This window comes from Pundamilia nyererei, unplaced genomic scaffold (assembly GCF_000239375.1).
Source record: "Pundamilia nyererei isolate P.nyererei 1_Seehausen unplaced genomic scaffold, PunNye1.0 scaffold00009, whole genome shotgun sequence".
NCBI classification, from domain to species: domain Eukaryota; kingdom Metazoa; phylum Chordata; class Actinopteri; order Cichliformes; family Cichlidae; genus Pundamilia; species Pundamilia nyererei.
This window is the reverse complement of record NW_005187410.1, coordinates 1,594,506-1,611,316: the sequence shown is the minus strand read 5'-3', so window position 1 is coordinate 1,611,316 and position 16,811 is coordinate 1,594,506. Positions and strand designations below refer to the sequence as shown.

Here is a 16,811-nt window from a genome sequence, read left to right as displayed (position 1 = left end):
CATTGTTATAGCCTCCTACTGGTTTGCTTGTCTTCTCAGTAACAGATGGGTAAAAAGTTAAAGGTTGACCCAGCATTAAGGGTGTTTAAAGTGTTAAGCCAGTTCTGGAACTATTGGAGGAATAAAACAATATTCTTCTGAAAAAATATTCCCTCATTATGTATTTTGATAACGTTGTTGGAGACCTGGGGGGAGATCTCAGACTGATAAGTCCATAGTTTATGGATCCCATTATTTTCATTCTTACCAAGCAATTAAACAGGCAATTTGGATGGGTGTATTTTCATCTTGTAAGAGACTTCAGGCATCAAAGTGAAATGTTTTAAATTTAGAATAGCTCAGAAATTTGAAATTTGAAACAGCAACAAAAAAATCTCCCTGCAGCATAAACCATCCTTTAATTTGTCACCCTGTATATCTTCTCTGTGTGTCTGTAGATTGCTCAAGCCAGGCTGTGTCAGTGAAAGGCACTATAGAGAAAAAAAAAAAGACTGCTTCACAACTACACACATACTACATCAGAACAAAGTCTAATACATTACTACATGACCTCCATTGAATTTGTCCATGTCAGGTGACCATTCATCCATTTACAGAAACAACACTGGATTAGACTTTACTTCATCGTACTTTAGTAAGTTTAGACAATATATTTTTGTTGGCTTGTTTTTGGTATTTCCTAAATTAATATGACTTGAATCTTAGGCTGTATTTGATTTGTGTCATCTTTTAATGTATTCAACCGACCGAGGAGAAACGGTCACTTAACAGGATTTTAAATCAAACCCCTTCACCTATCAGAAAACAAGCACACACATTCAGTGACATCGGTGGTCATCTAAACAAGAATACTAGTCTTTAAATCCTTTACCACAGCTCCTAACCAGACTCCACAAAATGCTTGCTACTGTGTCCCCCTGTTATCCAGTTAACCTGCATCTGTACTATAGATAATTGAAAAAGAAATGTCTTATCTAAATGATTTAAAATCATACGGGCAGTTCAACAATGGCAAAATTGTAAAAAAATTCCAAAGAAACAATTACAAGTTAAACACCTACAACATCGATTTCAGTTACTGTTTTGTATTTACATTGAATTAATAGTAGCCATATAAATAAAATTAAAAGGTAGGTATATAATTAATCCATTTTATGGTTATACGTAAATTGAGATTAAATCTCTTTAATGGCCACTCTGAAAAAAATTATAATAATTTGGTTTAAAGTAGAGTGTTTGACCAATTATTTTAATACATTTTTTTAACAATAATGAAAGCCCTAAAGATCACATGATCTTTTTCTAGCTCCTTCTTTCCACATTTATGCACACACAAGAATGAACGGATATTATTCACACGCACACTGAGACACATCCACGCAAGCTCGTGTAGAGCAACATACAGACATAGAAATTCAGACTGAAACACGCAGCCCTACTCTGGGGCCTCACAGTAATTTAGCTCTACAGAGGACAGAGCCGAACAGTGAGATTGCCACTTTGCTAGACTGTAGTTGGCCCAGGCGGTAAGGTGATCGTTTCAGGTCTAGGAGGAGTTCAGAAGGTTGCTAAGAACTGTAAATAAAGAAAGGAGGAAAAAAATAGATTAATGGTTAACACGTTTAAAGTATTACATGTGAATATTTATATCAAAAATGTGTTCTTTGCGTTTTCGTTGTGTGTGTGTTTGTCATACCCTGGGGATCTGACCGAGCCTCTGCTGCATCAGCTTTGTGTGGAGCCTCAGGGTCTGCTTCTAGTCACAAAGATTGACAGTCAGAGAAAAGCGAATAAAACAAACGTGGGAACTCATTGCTCAATTGCAAGGTTGTACTGCCAAGTTGAATTTCGCAAGTATTTAAGCAACAACCTCCAGAGCGGAAAAAATGAAGCCAACGTGCAATTGCCCAAAAAAATTGCAATTCCTTAAGGCTACAAATAAAAGTGAATATATGCTCATAGATCCCCACAAGGCTTATAGTTTGCATGAAAAAGGACAGCTTTGTGAGCACTACTGTATTACCGCCTGTCTGCTAGGCTTCACTTTCGCTGACTCAAACAACTGAACTGGACCCAAGTTAATCAAGATCAAAATGCAGAACTCCTATACAGCTATACAGCTATACTATTAAAGTTGAGGTTTCAAAACTAAGATTCGCAATCTGTGAATCTGTGACATCATGGTGGATATGCCCATCCTTTGTATACAGTCTATGATTTAGCTTAATAATGTTTCTACTAATTAGCATCAAGTTATTGCGTCCCTTCTCTCAAATATGAGGAAAAGCATTCATCTTCCTTCAGTGTGAAACTGCTTCACCAGCTGTACAGAAGTGTGAATTTCTAAGGATCTTGATTTCTTGGGGTAATTGCTTATTATCCAAACCATGAAAATTAGTTTCTTATTTTTTGTGTCACAGAGGAAAACTTATACCTATTCGTGAAGTCTTTTAAATTATTGTTAATGAAGCAGAAACTAGCTGCAATTACTACCTCTGCTCTTTACAGAGGAAAACTGCATGTTTTGCGTGTTTAAAAGAACTGGTAAACTTGAAAACCCGTGCTTTTAGGACTACAAGTAACAAACACACACCTTGCCCACTGGACACAGTTAGGATGAAACTTGATTTAAAGCGGAGATTCAGATAAAAGATGAATAATTTTCTTTTGTAGCGTCATTAAAGCTTAACAGATCTGAAGCTCTGATGGGGGTTGGCATTCATTTCAAAGAGCTTGGACATAAGCAGTTCTTCTGTTGCTAATGTGGGCACCAAACTGAACAACAAACACAATTTGGGATACACTTCATTCATTGTTGATGAGGGTCAAGAAGAATTTCTTGTCTGGTCAAATACCAAACCTTGCGTACAGCAGTTAAGGTAGCTACTGTATAAATTGAGTTTTCCCTTTGATTTATTATTATTAATTAGTTTTCCACCAGCAACAAAAGGATCAGATAATTACCCTGTCTATTTTTGAAGCACAGCTTCTTCTGTTGATAGGTGAAGTATCCAGCGATTGCTCCCACTGCAGACACAACAATCGCACTAAGGATTGCTGCTAAAGAGCTTGAGCTGGCCTCTGTAGCACAACAAACAAACAAAGAGACAAATAAAGATAAGTCATAACAGCAGAGAATGTGCAGTCAAGTTCAGCAGTATCCTATGAACATGCCACTGGAACTGTAAACCCATTGGTCTGAGCATTAATGTGATCTGTGAAAATCCATCTATAATAACTGTAACTGTAACACTGAGTGTCAGCACTGGGTGCCATTTTGCAGTTGAAAGAATGAATATCAATTTAGCAAAGAAGCTCACTGACATGACATAATGTGTGAATTATGTGTGTATGTGTGAGACAGACAGGGGGAAGGGAAGGAGAGATGAAGAGCAAGCAACAGTGTGTGTGTGTGTGTGTGTGTGTGTAAGCGAGAGAGCGAGGCTGCATCATCTCGTTCCAGAATTTTCTGATTCCTTTTCATTCGTCTGTCATTTAAACTTCCCACAGCATTCACAGTGAGCATTCACAGAAATCTGTCTGCACCTGTAACCCAGTTACTATGACAACACCAAAATGAATAGTTTTCATGCTGTGTGACAGCACACAGCCAAGTATAGGTACTGGCACATACATCACTAAATTGGCTAAATTGTGAGTAAATGTAATTAATTGTGCATCTAAATAATGTTTTTAACAAACAAAAAGGTTTAAGAGACCCCATCAAACTCATTGTAATATGTGGCTACACTAACACTACATATATCTGGCACATGATTTCATGCTGTTGTGTTTCCAACTTAAAGGCGAGGCTTTTATTGTCTTGTTGTGGCCTGAGTCGACAGCGAGACTTTCAGCGCTACAGGGGTGAAATTGATGTTGAGGCATAAAAGACAAGTTCGAAAAAAAAAAAGAATAAAAGAGGACAGGAGATCCAGAGCTCACGGCGAGAAAAGCAAGGGAGTGGCATGAGTCAGAAAAGTGAGACGAATAAAAAGTGGGAATTAGTCAGTTAAATTAAGTGGAATGAAACCAGAGAGTATAGTGAGTCAGAAAAAGGAAGTAAAGGTGGGTGGAAACTGACGTGTATGAGCATGAATGCGCATAAACGCATCACATACAGCTGGGACACAACTGTTTCTTGACCAGAGGCATTGACATGAAATAATACTAAATGACACTGACTATCATCGAAATATGTTTTCCATATCTTCAATAGAGTCGCTCCTGTAATTAAACATTTGGGCACTTGTGAGTTAAACCTTGAATCCATTTGGTAGATTCTACAGCTTTTGCTTCTTTTATAAAATTATTCTTAGATGTTTTTTAAACTTGAAAGGAAGGTTTAACCGTCAAACCTACCAAAGCTACTTGACTACACATAATAATTAAAGTTTTACCTCCCTTTACCACTACAATGGATTCTAAATTGAACAATCAATATGCGATTGAAATGCTGACTTCAAAGCATTAACTGTTTCGGAATTACAACCTGTTACAGTCAATCGAAGCCACTATACTTGGTTAATGAAAACACTTTACAACATCTAGCCAAGTCAAGAACACTCTCAAGGAAGTAGGTGCGCCTTTCTCAAGGTCTACAATCAAGAAATGCCTTCACGAACACAGCATTTACAACAAGGTGTGAAGCCCTGGTTATTCTCAAGAACAAGAATGCCAGATTAGCTTTGCTGGAAAACATCTAAAACTGCCTGCAGAGTTCTGACAAACATGGAACAGATTAAATAAAGCTGAACTAGTACTATGAAAGCATGGAGTAAAAGAGAAACAGCTCATGATCCAAAGGCATGTATGGCTACCAAGGGGAACGGATCCACTGGTATTTACTGATGATGTGACTGATGAGATAGCCCGTCACAGTGCAAATAGATAAAAACACAAAGCATACTGCAAAGCTACCCAAGAGTTTCTCAAGGCAAGAAATTCGATAGGGCCAAGTCAGTCACCTGATATCAACCCAGTAGAGCATGATTTTCAGTTACTGACGACAGAACTAAATGCAGAAATACCCACAAATAAGCAGCAACTGAGAGTGGCTTCAGTAAAGACCAAGCACAGCATCTCAAGTAATGTGACATTTGGTGATGTCCATGGATTCGGGGCTTTAGGCAGTCACTAACTTCAAAGGATTATCGCCCAAGTAATAAAAACAGTCTTTGTGAGCCTCTAAAAATGGGACCTATGTATAAAAATGTTTCTAATTCAAAATTAAAAGTCTGACTCTTTAATTTAAAACCCACTGAGCAGTGTATAGAGGCAAAACTCCAAAATTTAACTGTAGTGTTAGAAAGACAATGTAAACAGACTATAATTAAAAGTGACTGAGATGACCCGATCAATAATGGGGTTGTAATTAGGGTGTTGCTGTGGGGCTTGAATTATTTGCTACCAAAACATTCTGGTAATAATCATCACAGTGAAGTCATAGTTGGCCCAGCAGCGATTCACTTCTGAAGTCTGTGTCTTGTGCACACAGACTTCAGAAGTGGTGCTCAGGACGCTGTGAGCCCGAGAAGTCAGTGAATATTTAGCAATGCTACAAATGAGTAATGCTCATGTATATGTGTGCAGGTTGGGAACTGAATAGATTTTTGATCAGTGAATATGGAAAGAGATTATGGTGAAAGGTTGAGAGTCTTAGCCAACTAAGTTACATGTAGGTTTGTGGCACACGTGGATTGTTACTTTAAAATAGGAAAACAGAGGAGAGAACTCACTTTGGGGCTGTTGATCTGCTGTAAAGAAGAGAGAACACACAAAAAGTTAGCAACACAACAACATCACATTCAGTTGTTCATGGTAAACTGTTTGTATCCTTTCATCTGCTCTGATATGAACATTTAATTCTACTGTTTCACATACTGAAATTCAAGTTATTTCCAATAAAATTCGATGTGACACACCCCTAAAGACCTGCTTCAAACACGAGAGAGAGGCATTTCTCTGTGACTCTTGTATCCTGTTTGCATTGACAAAGGCATGCCAGTAATATCCTGTCTGTTTCAGAACCACATTGGGCCTATTTCTGCTGCTGCGGCTACGATCCTATGTACGGTATTTGACTAGGATTTGCACTGTAATATTTTGCTATCATGCGTATTTTTGATCACAAAGACAGACAGAAAAAATTAAATCCTTACCACCGCTCTCTGAGGCACCCAAAGCAGGCACTAAAGAGAGACAGAAGGACAAGAAAGGAGAGAGAAGGTATTATTTAAATGCTCTAATGATGCATGTAAAGCATTGTTGCTGAAATGACAAAGTGGAAAAAAGGAAGAAAGGTGAGATTATTCTCTTTACAGTGACTTGTAACCTCAGGGGCATTAAGAGTTCTAAAGTTTCTGTCCTAACTAGACTGTACAAACACACACACACGCTCATGCATACACAAGATTGTATGAAACATCCCTTATGTACAGTTACAAAGATGGCAAAGATACTTTTATAGCATCAGAGCGATAAAATATCTCACAGAGAGAGAGCGAGAGAGAGACAAACACTTTCTCCAGCTCTTTCACAACCTGATCTTTGATTTTATCCACACTCAAACAACCCTGTTATCTCCTTCTGCACTGCCTGTCTGTATATGTCTGTGACATCATCCTTGCCCTTTACTTGCTTCGACTTGAAGAAGCTGCTAATAACAGAGTACTAAAGAGGAGTCTTTCACCCTTCGCAAGTATATAAATGATTATACTACTTTTGAGTTTTCACATTTCAGGAGGGAACTGAGAAGCTGCTTCAGGAAAATCTGCTGTTCCCACATTTCTGTCATATTGCCGCAAGGTTAGTGATTAAGCTTTTGTAAAACAAGTCAGTTCAGCACCTTGTCATGGGAGCAAGGCACTGAACCGACAGCCTTCTTCCAATAGAGAGACAAGAGGAATGAGAAGAATGTTTTATGAAAACCAAACTACACCTTACTAGCCCCTGATTGCAATGCTAACTTTGGACATACACAGGACATTTTTAGTTTGGATACAACAATAAATTCAACCATAATAGTTATGAATGAATACCAACCATCTTCGCTTTTATTTTCGTCGTTTGACAAAATAAATGAAATAAAATTAACAAATACCGTGGATCAATAAGAAAATGCAAAATTATTCTCAGAATGGGAATTTCTTATCAGATGTTTATGAATACATATCGTTAGCTTCATAGCATAAGTGCCTAAGTCATTTTTTTGTGTTTTCGGAAAACAAGAAAAAACTAATTTTCTAAATATCACATGCATATTTTTAAATATCACATGCATATTTTTAAATATCACATGCAATTTGACCAAAAAATGACTTAGGCACTTATGCTATGAAGCTAACGATATCACAAATCTAACACACTATAACATGGTGTTTCTGTCCCCCTTTCATTGGATTTAAATGGGAGCTGCCAGCGTCTTGAGCTCAGTCACATTTAACTACACAGTAACGATTAGCATTTGGTTTGACTTAAACGAAATCATGCATAGTTTATACACTTCTTGCTGGTTATGTTGTACAGGAGGTGCTAACAGTATGAACTAATTTTGCACTGAAATGCATTAGTGTTAATATGAATACATTCAGTGGTAGATGTACTATACAGTAGGCTAAACACCCACTAAAATATTCACAAATAATAAGTACTCTAAGAAGTTTCAAATCCCAATTTAACCTTTGCTCAAGACCTACTGTGAATGTGGTGCATTAGCCCTGTTGTACCAGGCTCTAGAGCTACCAGAGGACCATCTCAAACCCCAGTCTGTGATGCAGTTTTCAAGTGATCAAGTGCTAAAAAATGTTTGGTAGAGGAATAACTTTGTTATTTTTTTTAAACCTTTGTGAAGATGACAACAGTCTTGTCACTAATTTCCCCTGTAATATTTTACATCTTAATGGCTTTAAGACTCTAATTTCACCACTTAAAAATAATAGATAATTAGATGATGGCAGCTAAGGCAAAAGCCTCAACTGGATATACAAATACAACTATTCATAGTTGATCCCTAAGATCTGGTCGCTGTGGTAAACAGGGCTAATCTCATTGCACTGGTTGTGTTGTTTCAGATCTTTATTTATTCTGGACATTTTCGGTTATTGGTTACAAGAATAAACTGAATTTTAATTGTTATGAGCAATTACTAACCACCTAACTCCTGGTGTGTTACCACCCTCTTCTCCACGGGACTTTCCTGGTTTAACCCTGTATATAGTAAAATAGTCAATAAATGGATGAATAAATGAATTAATTAATCAATCAATCAATCAATAAATTAGACAATCAATAAGCCTGTTAGTCAATCAATCTTGCCAATGTGTTTTTAAAAACATTGAAGCAAAAAGCATGTAGCCCTCCATGTCGATGGGGCCATGACAGTTGATCCCTAAGAGATGGTTATTGGTTACGACACTAAAGTGAATTGAAATTATTATGAGCAATAACTTCCCAACTTCCCAACTTCCAGTTACAGATGGGAAGCGCATCTGTAACCGGAAGGTCGCCGGTTCGATCCCCGGGTGTTGGGCAAAGGGGCAGATGGCGCAATATGGCAGCCTCGCTTCTGTCAGTCTGCCCCAGGGCAGCTGTGGCTACAACCGTAGCTTGCCTCCACCAGTATGTGAATGCGAGAGTGAATGAATAGTAGCATTGTAAAGCGCTTTGGGTGCCTTGAAAAGTGCTATATAAATCTAATCCATCATTATTATTATTATTATTATTACCTGAATTCTGCTGTGGTCCCATCCTGCTCTTCACGGGACTTTCATGGTTTAACCCTGTATACAGTAAAACAATGAATAAATGAATGAATGAATGAATGAATGAATGAATCAATAAGCCTGTTTGTCAGTCAATCAATCTTGCCAATGTGTTTGTGAAAACACTGAAATAAAAAGCATGTAGCCCTCCATGTCGATGGGGCCATAACAGCTGATCCTTAAAATCTACAGTCACTGTGGTAAACAATGCTACTCTCTTTGCATCGCATAGATTGTACTGATTTGAAATTTTCAGTCAAAACTACACTTTAGGCTAAATCTCCATCAGTATCTGTTCGTGCTGTATTGGACAGGTACTTCTGTGCATCTCCATTTTTTTTTTTTATCAATAACAACAATAAATTCAACAGCAATTATTATGAGCAATTACTGACCATGTGTTTCCTGCTCTGCAATTGACGTCTTCTCAATGTTAAACCCTGGATCTGGTAAATAAACAAATAAATAAATAAATACATACATACATACATACATAAACAGAAATACAAAATCAATCACTGTACAGGAATTTTATCTAGATAATGCCAAAACATATTGAAACACATGTAACACACTGTAACACTCTGTTCTCAGTCCCTCATGACCCTCGTGAATGCCCTGCAGAGGTGTTCTCAGTACTGAAATACTGAAACACAGCCAGCTCCAAGGGTGTAACTGTGATCTTGTGAACCAATGTTGACTTAGATTAAGGGATATTGTCTGTCACGAACAAAACCTTACCCTACTATATATTTATTGGGGAAAACCCAATTGACTTAAATAACATGTGGGACTCAGTGTACGGTGTTAGGCTGGCCAGGGCAGGGTGGGGTGTGATCACCGCATTAATTTATCACTGATAGAAACCTCAGTGACCTATTTTCTAGGGACCTATTCTTTCTGTTAATAACATCATGAAAACAAATGCAATTAAAATACCAACATAATTTATTGATAGGATGGATGTTAAATAACAAACCTACATTACTCTCATTCTGACCCCCACATCTTTTCTTCTTGTCTGAATAGTTCTTCCAGGGTAATTGGTCCAAATTACTAACTTCCTTTCACCATCTCAGTGCTTGCACTTCTAGGGACAAGCTATGCTAAAGCACAATGTCTCTGTCTAAAAAAAGGTAAAGCCAAACATAACCTTAGAATAGGACATACTGACATGAGGTCAGCATAACATTTAGTATGAAAGAGCACAAACTCCAGTTTGAGAAAGAGGGTGTTATAAGATAAATAGAAATAAATTAAGGGAGACACTTCTATTTTCATAAACCTTTACTCGGGTCATTTGGCAGGCTCATGACATTCATAATTTGGAAGATAAAATCAGCCAAGCCAAAATCCCACCTTAGAACCTTCCTAAGGGAATTGTATTTCCTGATAGAAAGGCACAGATGGGTTATTTTGTTCAGAAAACAGGGAGTTGCAGAAAAAAATATAGAGTACATTACACCTCAAAAAAGCATTACAGCATGTACATATTTTTTAATGAGTGACAATGCAAAAGTTCTGTCAGGAGTAGTTTTATTAGTCCCAGAATCAAAGAATCTCTCACTTGAGATCGAATCTCAAATTTAAAATATGTAGTTATGGCCAAAATCTAGAAAACAAAACTGCAAGAATGAAAGGCATTCTTCAGATCTGTTTGATTTGAAGTCTTTGCTCAGGGACAGGCAGCGCTGCCGTAAATTCAGAGATTATGGGAAAACCCCAAGATTCAACTGATTATCTTAAGAAAGCTCTAAAAAATGTTTCTGCTCAAATGATTTTCAAGCCATGCAGATCCTCATCTGTCGTTTCTGTAATTATTTAAAATGCTGTAAATGAACATTTCTGAACATCAGCTTAACTTGCAAGCTTCTGTGCATTTCATATAACTGAATTTAAGGAAAATAAAATGTTTTTAGGTCTTGTTTAGAGGTTATATGATCAAAAGAAGAAGGAGTCATAATGCCAAATAATAACCGACCTGCATTTGCAAAGGGCAAATACAGGTATGTTTATTGTCTGTATGCTATTATTTGTGTATATATGAGGCATATAAAGGTCTCTTTATACTACTTGTTATGACTTGCAGTTCTACTGTCACACAAAATACATGCTTATACTGGAAACAAGGGACAGCAGGTGACGTTTTACTAAGAAGTTTGTGTAATATCCCATCATAAAAGACACTCAAGAGATGGCCTCATCTACAGAATACATGTGCTTGGCTCTGTTTACAACTTTTTCTCTGTGGTCTTAGCACATGCTCATTTTCAAAACTCAGGTGCATTTTCCATATTCATGAATGCATGTACAAGAGTGTGCAAAATATGTACTTGAATATCTTTACTTACTTATAGTGACAGTTTCATCTGTGGTTGTGAAATCATCTGTGGATGACTCTTCATTAGCAGATGGATCAGTTGGTGCCTCCTCATTGGCTTCTAGACCTACTGTTGTTATGATGTCATGAAGTCCACTCTATTAAAAAAATATTATAACACATATGAACCCATAGTACAGGACACGTTTACTCACTATCATAGCAACCTATTAATGACATCTGTAAAATACAAACCTTAATAGGTGTGAATAAGAAGTTTTACTTTTTTAAAAATGGTATTAACCTGGTCTTGAGCAGGTGTTGTATTCGCATTTGTGGTGGGTTGCGCCTCCTCATTAACTGCTGTTTGCGTAGCTTCTGGAGTGTCATCCTCAGAATCAGCAGCTGGCCATGGATAGAAGTGAAACAGAAGTAGCGAAGCATTAGTTCACTGATTTTTCTTTTTATAGCCCAATTACCACATTCTGTGGCATGGGCTTTTAGGGCTTGTTTTGCTGCACAGTTAAAAACAATACAAGAAAGACATGTAAGAAACATTTTACATTATAATAGCCATTCCTTCAAAGTTACATCATTTTTTTGATGTAATAGTCCAAAGTTGAACCTGCTTTTTGCTGCAATGAAGAATGAAGATATTTATTTTTAATAAACTGCAGCTTTATTAACTACCTGAAACATTTTACAGCAGAGAGGTAAAAAAAGAAAAGAAAGAAAGAATAAAAACAACAGTGTAGTATGAATGCCAAGTATTAAAAAGTGAGGAAACTGACAGCAGTTTATTTATCTAACAAAAAAAGAGAAACAAAAGCACCACGTTTCATTATTGCTTTAAATTCTATTAATCACCTTGTGTAGTTGTAGGCGCGTCAGAAATAACTGGTTCTGTTTCTCCAGTCGTAGGACTCGCTGATTGACCCTCCTCCCCTGCAGGAGCATCTGTAGGCACTGGCTCTGTGCTTACATCTGCAGCATTTGCTTCTTGGATTAATTCAGCCTCAGGGTCAGCAGTGGGCTCAGGCTGCAATACTTCCTGTTTGGCACAACATTTTATTTAAATAAGCAACGGTCTATGTAACACTAGGTGAGATTTTCAAACGGCTGACAGGGACCCAGGACTGAACAGTTCAAACAAAATATCTCAACTTCTCACCTCAGTTGCAGTGACCATCTCCCCAAGGTTATGCTGGTCGATGACCTCTACATCTGCTTTAGATGTGGGAGTTTCAATAGATGGCTCTACTGTTGGGATTATATCATCTGCACAAAGTTAAGTGAAAGACGCAAGTCAGAGAATAATACAGTGTGGGATTACATACTGACAATCAGTTGGAAACAGATGGGAAAAAGCCAATTCATGGTGCCACAGCTGGCAGAACCTGTGCAACAAGCTTTTTTAATCAAACAAAAAAGGCAGACATGGCGACTCAAAGTCCACCTCAGTGTCTCAAAGAATATTTTTCCATGCTTTTGAACCCATAGAACTTCCCGATGATACAATTCCCTATTTTGTACCTTTTCTGTTTGAAAACCAATGCAAGGAATATCGCATTGGTTTCTAATATAATAATATAGATAATAAAGTTTCAACTAAAATTTTGGCATGATTTGTGTAACCGCTGATTATTAAAAAGCAGCACGCCTTAATTGCCTTCCATCTGTTGCTCCTCTAAGTCATTAAAGTCATCTGAGTGGTGTTTAAGATGACACATACATAAACTTAGAACCACACCCTGGCCTGATTGGTGCCTGATGCTATCGATCCAGCCAAAAACAAACAAAAAAAGCCTGCTTCACATACACATCGATCACTTGTGACCTGCTTCCACATCAAATGCAGTCTTAACCTCAGCACTGGCATTGCAACTCTGTGCTAATGAGAAAACTGACAAGAGAGATGTGCTCTTTGTCAGTCTGTGTGTGACAAGCAATGTGTGCGTGTACGCCTGTGACATTCCCCCGTCGCATGTGACAAGCTCAAGCAGTAAAGTGAGCTCTGGCTTGATTGTTCTTTGCTTGCTGACGTCAGCAGCACCCTGATGCTGGTTTATCTGAGCAGATCTTCTTTCACAAAACACCCAATATTAAGGCAGGACTGATTAAAAAATCTAATCAAATACCTCTACCACTTTTTTAAGAGCTATTCATTGCAGGGTGGATTTTCAATAAAGAATCACGGGGCTTGCCAAGTGAGATTGTATCACAATCAGCAAAGCCTGGAGGGAGAGCAGCAACACATCTAAAGTATTTCCATCGGGGTGAAAATCTTTTAGTGGTAACAAGTACTGGCTACACCCTGAATCCATTCATCCACACAAACATACATTCATGTTGCAGGAAAAAAGAAATCACACACACAAACAAAAGCAAGTGCACACACACACTGCAGCATGAATATTTGACATGCAAACTCTCATGCACCACTGCATGGCTCCTGAAACCATCGTAGAAAAAAATCTCTTTGTTCAACTGAATATCACTGCACCAGTTTAACAAACATTAATCAGTTTCCATACATTGTGCGCATGGATATGTGTGGTATGTATCAATTTCACTATCTTAATCAGTTCTTTGGAAATTACTGTCTTCAGCAAAGATGTGCTGTAGCATGCCACTTCAGGCTAATGGGGTGGAACACAGTTAAGATTGAAGTTGATGAGTCTCACCAGAACACCTATGATGAGGCACAGAAAAAACACTACATTCATCAAACTGTTCCTTAGACAGCTGTCAGTAACCTTCTGCCACAATCTTATTAATAATCTCTCAAACCATTAACTCTAATAATGAGTCTCTATTTGTGTGAGAACGCAGTGTGTATGAGACATGAGGATAAAATATAATTCCCCCAGTTGTTGTGCATGTGTGTTTGTGTTTATGAGTGTGTAGAGGCTACCCCTCTATGCAAACTCCTTCTTCATAGAACATTCTGTTCCCATCTATTAGTTTGCCACTTCCTCGTTTAACTACCTCTCCCATAAGCATTGCCCAGTCCAGCAACACTTACATGCATACATACAAACTCATGTAATGTTCCCTCCTCCCCTCCTGTCCCCTATCATACAAACAGCTACATGTTCACACACGTGTGAAGTTCATGTGCACACATGTTCCCATTCACCCTCTCTGAGTAAGGGGAGCCCTGTTTTGTGTTAGCACAGCAGTGAAGCCAACTGTTGCACATCCCAAGCGCTCTCACTCCTTGCCTTCCCTATCGCCCCTTCCATTTCACCAAGTCTCGACTCTCTCTCTCTTTCATTGCCGCTACTTTCCCTTGAGGCTGATGAGTCATCTGTGTCTCTGACATGGCCGCACGCTATTGTGTGGCGCAAAACAACTGTGCTAAACTGCAAAAATATTCCCTGAGAAAGAAGTTCCTAAGTTAAACCAGTTCACCCATGTGGGAACGTATCTTACTATCAATTAGACTGACGGAAATATCTCTCTAACAGCACCTAGAAGCTCATTAATTAACAAAAATTAAAGTGTAATAAAGAGAACTTGTCTTGTTGGGTTTATGCCGTCGCTGTGAGTCGCTGGAAATGAATGCCGCCACTATTAATTTTATTATTATTATTGATTAGACTGCTGATTGATTTTTTTCAAATACTGACTAATTTAATTGGGTAGAATGAAAGCAGATGTGGGAAATGTGGGAAATGCCTAATATAATTTCATTCAGCCCGAGTGACATGATCAAATGTCTTGTTTTGAATATCTGTGCAGCTACAAATGGCAAGTATTCAACATTTTAGATATAAGTGAATTATTACTTAATCATTCAACTGCCAACTACATTTATATCAAATAATATACTGGCAATGAGCAGGCAGTTAATTGATTATTTCTAGCTGCTCTCCTGAAAAGGACGACTCTTGGAAAAGACATATTTCTGCCTATAACTCCTGGCAACTTCTAGCTCCGTGAGAGAAATTTTATAAGCATCTTTCCACACAGCTCATTTCGAGTCCATCTTCACCTTTCCGTGTTACATAACCGGCAGTTTGCTTTACTACTTTTTTATATGACATGTATCTAGAAAGAAGAGTGATTGATAACAGCCTTCTGGATCTATGCCAAAATGTAAGAGTTCATCCTGAAGTATGCTGTACCTCGCCTATATAATTCAACCAAGATGAAATTGTAATATAGCACTTAGGATAGCAAACTGATATGGGCATCAGCTTTGTCATGGTGGCACTCTGGCATAAATCAACATGCTTTAAAAAAAAGAGCGAGAGACAGAACTGTCATGACAAGGAACCAGGAAAAGTGGTTCTTGGGAAATAAGGTAAGAACTTTAATTAAAAGGAAATTCCACTTAAATATATGTGATTGCAAAGAATGCCACAAAGAGGTGTGGTTCTTATGAACAATTAATATACTGAGTTAAATAATGATGTTTCTGTAGTTTACAGCATGTTAACTAGTTTCAATGTTTTCAGGAAAGGGGACTAGTATAAACATTTGCCACATCAAAGATAGCAATCTATATACTGTGAAAAGCCCCTTGTAAAGAAATGACTAATTAACTTATCTTATGTTATCTTATCTTATCTTATCTTATCTTATCATAGAAAGATAAATAACATGGACAGTTGGGAATTATACTAGTATGTGGATATGTCCAGTGATGGAACTCCTTATCTTGGCATTTTATATTACGCCCTAGCAAGCCTGACAATAAAAAGCTGAATTTGTTTTAATTCCTATTACGTTCTCTTTTTGTTTGTTTTGGAAACTGAAGAAGAGTAAAGGTGTTTTTAATGGAGTTTTAGTTATGTAACACACAGGACTGTGCATTACATAAATTGGAATCTGAAACACGTTACCAGCACCATGAAGTAAAAAAGAACATTACTCTCGAGCTTTTCTGGTTCCTACCATGAGATTTTGTGCGATTTCCTGTGTGTAGCTGAATGAGTAATAATGCGTGTGCATGCCCTGCCTTGTAAAAATACACATGAACTCATTTGTGCATGTGTGCCAGGTGACACAGGTATGGTTCTGTTGTGTTTCTATGGGATAGAAAGTGCTGTGTTTACCCCAATCATGTGTCTTAACAATGCCCCCATAGAGATAATGCATGTGTGGAGTGTTTGTGTGCATGGGTGTGGGTTTCCCTTATCCACCGAAAGAATGATTTATGTGCTAGCAGTTGAAGGTGTAAACACAGACAAGTCTGCACACACACACACACACACACACACACACACACACACACACACACACACACACACACACACCTGGCTCACATCACAGCTCTTTTTTCTTTTATTTGTTTCTAAGGCAAACACATGTTCCCTAGCTGAATTGTGCACACCGATAAATAAAGCACACCCATACTCCCACATGTTCTGTACATTAAACTTCTACCCCACTCCCACCTACACATACGCACACAGATGCTAAGGGCCCCCGGAAAGCGTAAGGCGCTGAGACTAGTTCTGTAGATGGGTGTTGTCTACAGCTGGTGCTGGATCTAGTTACTGACACTCCCTATCATTCAACTCTATAAATCGCACTATAACTGATGTGCACATATACAGCTGAGCTAGCGCCCCATCTTTTTTGGTGTGACTAAGAATTGGTGTGCACACATATGCAAGTGAGCAAACACGCCCATTGAGATTTTCTGTGATTGAGTAGTCCAACATCTACTGAGTTTAAAATCACATTAAACTTCTGCAATTATGGACAATGTGTGTGAA

The 16,811-nt window shown here is 38.0% G+C and overlaps 1 protein-coding gene across 1 annotated transcript in view; it reads right to left on the bottom strand.

Moving 5' to 3' along the window:
* Positions 1 to 385: 385 nt before the first annotated feature.
* LOC102192254 (putative uncharacterized protein DDB_G0290521) overlaps positions 386 to 16,811 on the bottom strand; it is a 17,846-nt gene continuing 1,420 nt past the window's right edge. Inside the window, exons 2-12 of the mRNA XM_005723307.1 lie at positions 12,254 to 12,360; positions 11,950 to 12,133; positions 11,387 to 11,487; positions 11,114 to 11,240; positions 9,158 to 9,208; positions 8,727 to 8,780; positions 6,162 to 6,191; positions 5,739 to 5,756; positions 2,965 to 3,081; positions 1,697 to 1,756; positions 386 to 1,575 (exon numbers count right to left, since the gene is read on the bottom strand). Coding sequence (XP_005723364.1) covers positions 1,547 to 1,575; positions 1,697 to 1,756; positions 2,965 to 3,081; positions 5,739 to 5,756; positions 6,162 to 6,191; positions 8,727 to 8,780; positions 9,158 to 9,208; positions 11,114 to 11,240; positions 11,387 to 11,487; positions 11,950 to 12,133; positions 12,254 to 12,360 — 878 coding nt within the window. The 3' untranslated portion in view covers positions 386 to 1,546. The remainder of the gene's footprint in view (positions 1,576 to 1,696; positions 1,757 to 2,964; positions 3,082 to 5,738; positions 5,757 to 6,161; positions 6,192 to 8,726; positions 8,781 to 9,157; positions 9,209 to 11,113; positions 11,241 to 11,386; positions 11,488 to 11,949; positions 12,134 to 12,253; positions 12,361 to 16,811) is intronic.